At 42.8% G+C, this 3902-nt stretch overlaps 1 protein-coding gene across 1 annotated transcript; it reads left to right on the top strand.

Annotated features, from left to right (window-relative positions):
- Nucleotides 1-495: 495 nt before the first annotated feature.
- LOC133345783 (phospholipase A2 inhibitor beta-like) lies at nucleotides 496-3581 on the top strand. Its single transcript, XM_061556755.1, has 3 exons — nucleotides 496-542; nucleotides 1387-2162; nucleotides 3232-3581. The coding sequence occupies exons 2-3, from the start codon at nucleotides 1413-1415 to the stop codon at nucleotides 3565-3567; spliced, it is 1086 nt and encodes a 361-aa protein (XP_061412739.1). The 5' UTR covers nucleotides 496-542; nucleotides 1387-1412; the 3' UTR covers nucleotides 3568-3581.
- Nucleotides 3582-3902: the final 321 nt, after the last annotated feature.

The following is a 3902-nucleotide window of genomic DNA, read 5'->3' on the forward strand; positions in this document are numbered from 1 at the left end:
ACAATACACGTTATACGTCACTTAAACCTTGCTTTTAATTATCATATTTTTTATTATGTTTTATTTTTATTCTTTTATTACTTCCCCTCTACGTGACTTTACCGAAAGAACCAAGAAGAAAAAAGTTTAATTATCATCTTCAGATCCACAGCCTTCCCTGTCAAGCTCTTTAATCATGTTTTGTTATACATTCCATTATGCATTCTATTAAGTACAACACCAATGAAACCAACCATTTACCTTACGGTCATAAAAGCAAATGCCTCACCGGTGTGTGTGTGTGAGAGAGAGGGGGCTGTAGGGGGAGGGGAGATGGGTGGGTCGGCGTTGGGTGATGAGCTGGCCTCTGGATACGACGTGGAGGGAGTAACAGGCTGAGACAGGTGACTCTGTGATGAGGATGATCTCAGGTTCAGGGCTGTATGGCCTCGCCACCTCTCCCAGCTCTGGGCTCCCGTGCTCGGCACCCGGAGCGAGAGAGTTCCTTGACCATGCCATGGTGTTCCAGCGATACGCAGGGTGGCTCCCAATCCGCTCGGCAGGTGAGCATGCTTCCTGTCAATCGATCATACCGGACCGTGCGACTGGAGCTGCGAAATGCGCATTCGAGTTTGCATTAGAATGTATTTGTGAGCTCACAGCGTTCAAAGTTAATTGCATGTCTGGGTATCGCATGGCTAGCAACACACAGGGTGGCTCCTAAGCACGCTTCCCGTTAAACAATCGTGCTGGACCCTGCGACTGAAGGTCACTAAATGTGTGTTCACATTCGTGATAGTGAAAACTATCAAAGTACATTACAGTTCGGTGTTATAGCCATTAGTCTTCTAATTAAAAAGACAATCCTACCGGACGTTTTTTGTTTGTGTACAACATAAATAAACGCTTAAAGGTATTTTATTTGAAGCGTTCGTGACTGCAGGAATTACTCATTGGTTCTTTCGGTAAAGTCACGTCGAAGGGAAATAATATCTGATGACGATTGCTTGTATTGTATTTTATAACCTATTAATAAGCCAACAGCTGCCAACCCTGTGTATTTGTGCTCCCTAAACTCAACAAAAAATGCCACATTAATTTATATCCCCCCCCCCCCTTATATTTGCAAAACATTGTAATTTTGAACACTGTTGTGCTTTGAAGTCCTATGGGAAACATTTCATTTAAAACAATATTGGTCGGGCTTTATATATAAATGCTGTACAACCTCTTTAAGCAATTGTTCAAGACTTGTGGTATTTGATAAATGAGTTACCCTCTATTTAATGCAACAGCGAGCACTGTAATGATATAATTACTAAGACAGTATTGTACTCATATATATTGCACGCAAATGTACCTAAATGCAATTTACTAAAATTGATAACTCGGATTCCCTATTCACAGGTCTGACAAGCCATTAAAATGACAAAATGGGGAGAATGATCCTCAGTTCCATGATCCAGCACGTGCTGTTCGCACTGCTCAGCGCCAGAGGCACTATCAACGCTCTTCACGGGACTCCCGTTCGCCAGTGCTTCAGCGAATGCACGTGCTTCAAAGGTGCAAAGTTTGTCAACTGCACGTCGGCAGGCCTCTCTGCCATTCCGAGTGACATTCCTCAAGACACGGAGCACGTGGATTTTTCCAACAACAACATCACCCGCATCGGTCCCGGAACCATGACCCTCCTGCGGAGGTTGCACATCCTCGTGGTCAGAAACAGCAACGTGGCGCACATCGCAGAGAGCGCCTTCCAGAACCTGGACAACTTGCGGAAGCTGGACATGAGCGGCAACAGAATACAAGACCTCCCGAATGGATTCTGCTATGGCCTGTCCGAATTGACCGAACTGAAATTCACCGACAATGAAATTATGAACGTATCGTACGCGCAGTTTCATTGTCTGGGACAGCTGGAAAATCTCAAATTGGACAACAACAAGATAGCACACGTTGAAGTGGGTGCCTTCCGTAGTCTGACTCGACTTCGCCACATGAATCTCAACAACAACTACCTGGAGGTGCTCACAGATGGGATGTTCTCGATGCTGCAGCACTTGGAGGTCCTTGAACTTCAGAACAACAGCATTTCCACAATCGAGCCCACCGCCTTTGTGTCTCTGCGCAGCTTGATCATTTTGGATTTGAGCCACAATAACATGAGTGACATAACATTTAAGGTAACTGAAACTGTGTGTTTGCTCTGGATTATCAATGCAACACCTTTGTAGAGAAAAACTAAATCTGTGCTCACACGTGGCATGATTGTTTATGGTGGAAACATCCTCAAGGAATATACAGAAGCCCAAAAGTCAGGGGACAGAGTGTTATTATATTTTAACAAATCACAAAGGGTTATTTCATTTATTTTAACCAATGCTCAAACTGACTTCCCTTAACATTAATGCACGCATGAATTCCCTTTATAAATGAATTTAGGACTTTTTTTAAGGTTACAGCTGGCTTCTTTAGCATAAATAAAGAAACGAATATAACTCGTTTTTCTTTAGTGAAATGTCTTTCCATTTTTAGATGCAATTTGAAAAGGAACAATAGAAATACATATTAATAATGATAAAGATCAAATATTAAACGTAAAACTACACGATTAAAATGTTTGAATGCTAGTGTTAAAACAAATGGAATTACCCTAGGTGTTCTTTCTTTTGGGTCACTGTTTATTAAAATACATACATTCTTACTCCGCTTGCTACACCTTCAGATCATGATATACAGTATACAATGGAACATAGTTTTTTACATAACATACATGTGTTTGTCTTACCTAATAAAACACTAAAAACACTTTTATATCAACTTGCTTTTGGATCTCCTTGACCAGCGTTTTCCAGAGTCTGCTTAAGCAGAGAAACCTCAGACTGGTTTCAACTTTAACTGAGTATCATCAGCAGAGTTTAACCTGTAAAACTTTGGTCCAGAAAGCCCATATGCTGATGGACCAAACCCTTATTTTCTTCCATTGCATACGACCCATCAGCTCAACAAATAAGACATTTTATTTCCAAATTTATATTTTCAAATAGCTTAATTTGACTTTATTAAACCTACACTGAGATAAAAACAGTACCCATTTAAAATATATTATCGTCAAATCAAACCACCTCCTTGCAAAAACAACCAATGTCATTTATTTCAGTTAATAACCGCGCTGTGGCTTTAAAAGTTCAGCTCACGTGTGAATGCCAGAGTGTCTCATGCCTGCCCTGTCCATCGCTACGTGCCACGCAGGTGTTCGTGAACATCGACACGCAGGACACGCAGATTCAGCTGTCCCACAATCCCTGGGCGTGCGACTGCGAGCTGCAGCGAGTGTTCAACAAACTGGAGCAGGTGCGTCGCCTGGCCATCGAGGACTATGGCCATGTCGAGTGCCACTGGCCCCCGTCGTTGCAGAACAGGACGCTGGCCAGCATGGACAGTCAGCTGTGCGTCGCCGAGACGGCCACAATGCTCATCATAACCATCACCGTCGCCGTCGCCATCGTCGCCGCCATCGTCGTGGCTGAGCGCAACCGCAAGAAGCGCACGGGCAAGCATTGGACGGAAGACAACGATATGCCCTGAGTGGACATCCCCAACAGAGGGAGGTTGCATTCATTCTAGATTTGAAGCTTGCGTGACTGCAACGATTCATATTCTTAGGTTTTTTCGGTAAAAGTCACGTAGGTAAAAAAAATTAAAATTACAATTATTTTTATTTTACTTTTATTAATTGTAACTTTAATTTTTTACCTACGTGACTTTACCGAAAAAACCTAAGAATATGAATAGGAGGTTGCATTATTGTGCGGTACATCTTTCTCCGATGTGACACGTGCTGTTGGGAATGCTGTCCCGGCATTTTGCCCCACAAGCCGTAAAGCTTCTCGCGTGCAACCAGACAACACATTGGAGAGAGG

Source organism: Lethenteron reissneri, chromosome 23 (assembly GCF_015708825.2).
Source record: "Lethenteron reissneri isolate LAM-NWPU_2019-01 chromosome 23, ASM1570882v1, whole genome shotgun sequence".
NCBI lineage: Eukaryota > Metazoa > Chordata > Hyperoartia > Petromyzontiformes > Petromyzontidae > Lethenteron > Lethenteron reissneri.

Bases quoted from the DNA above. Each gene is read 5' to 3' on its own strand.
- LOC133345783 (XM_061556755.1), top strand. From the start codon at position 1,413: ATGGGGAGAATGATCCTCAGTTCCATGATCCAGCACGTGCTGTTCGCA. The intron at 2,163-3,231 runs GTAACTGAAACT...CGTGCCACGCAG, and splicing joins TGAGTGACATAACATTTAAG to GTGTTCGTGAACATCGACAC.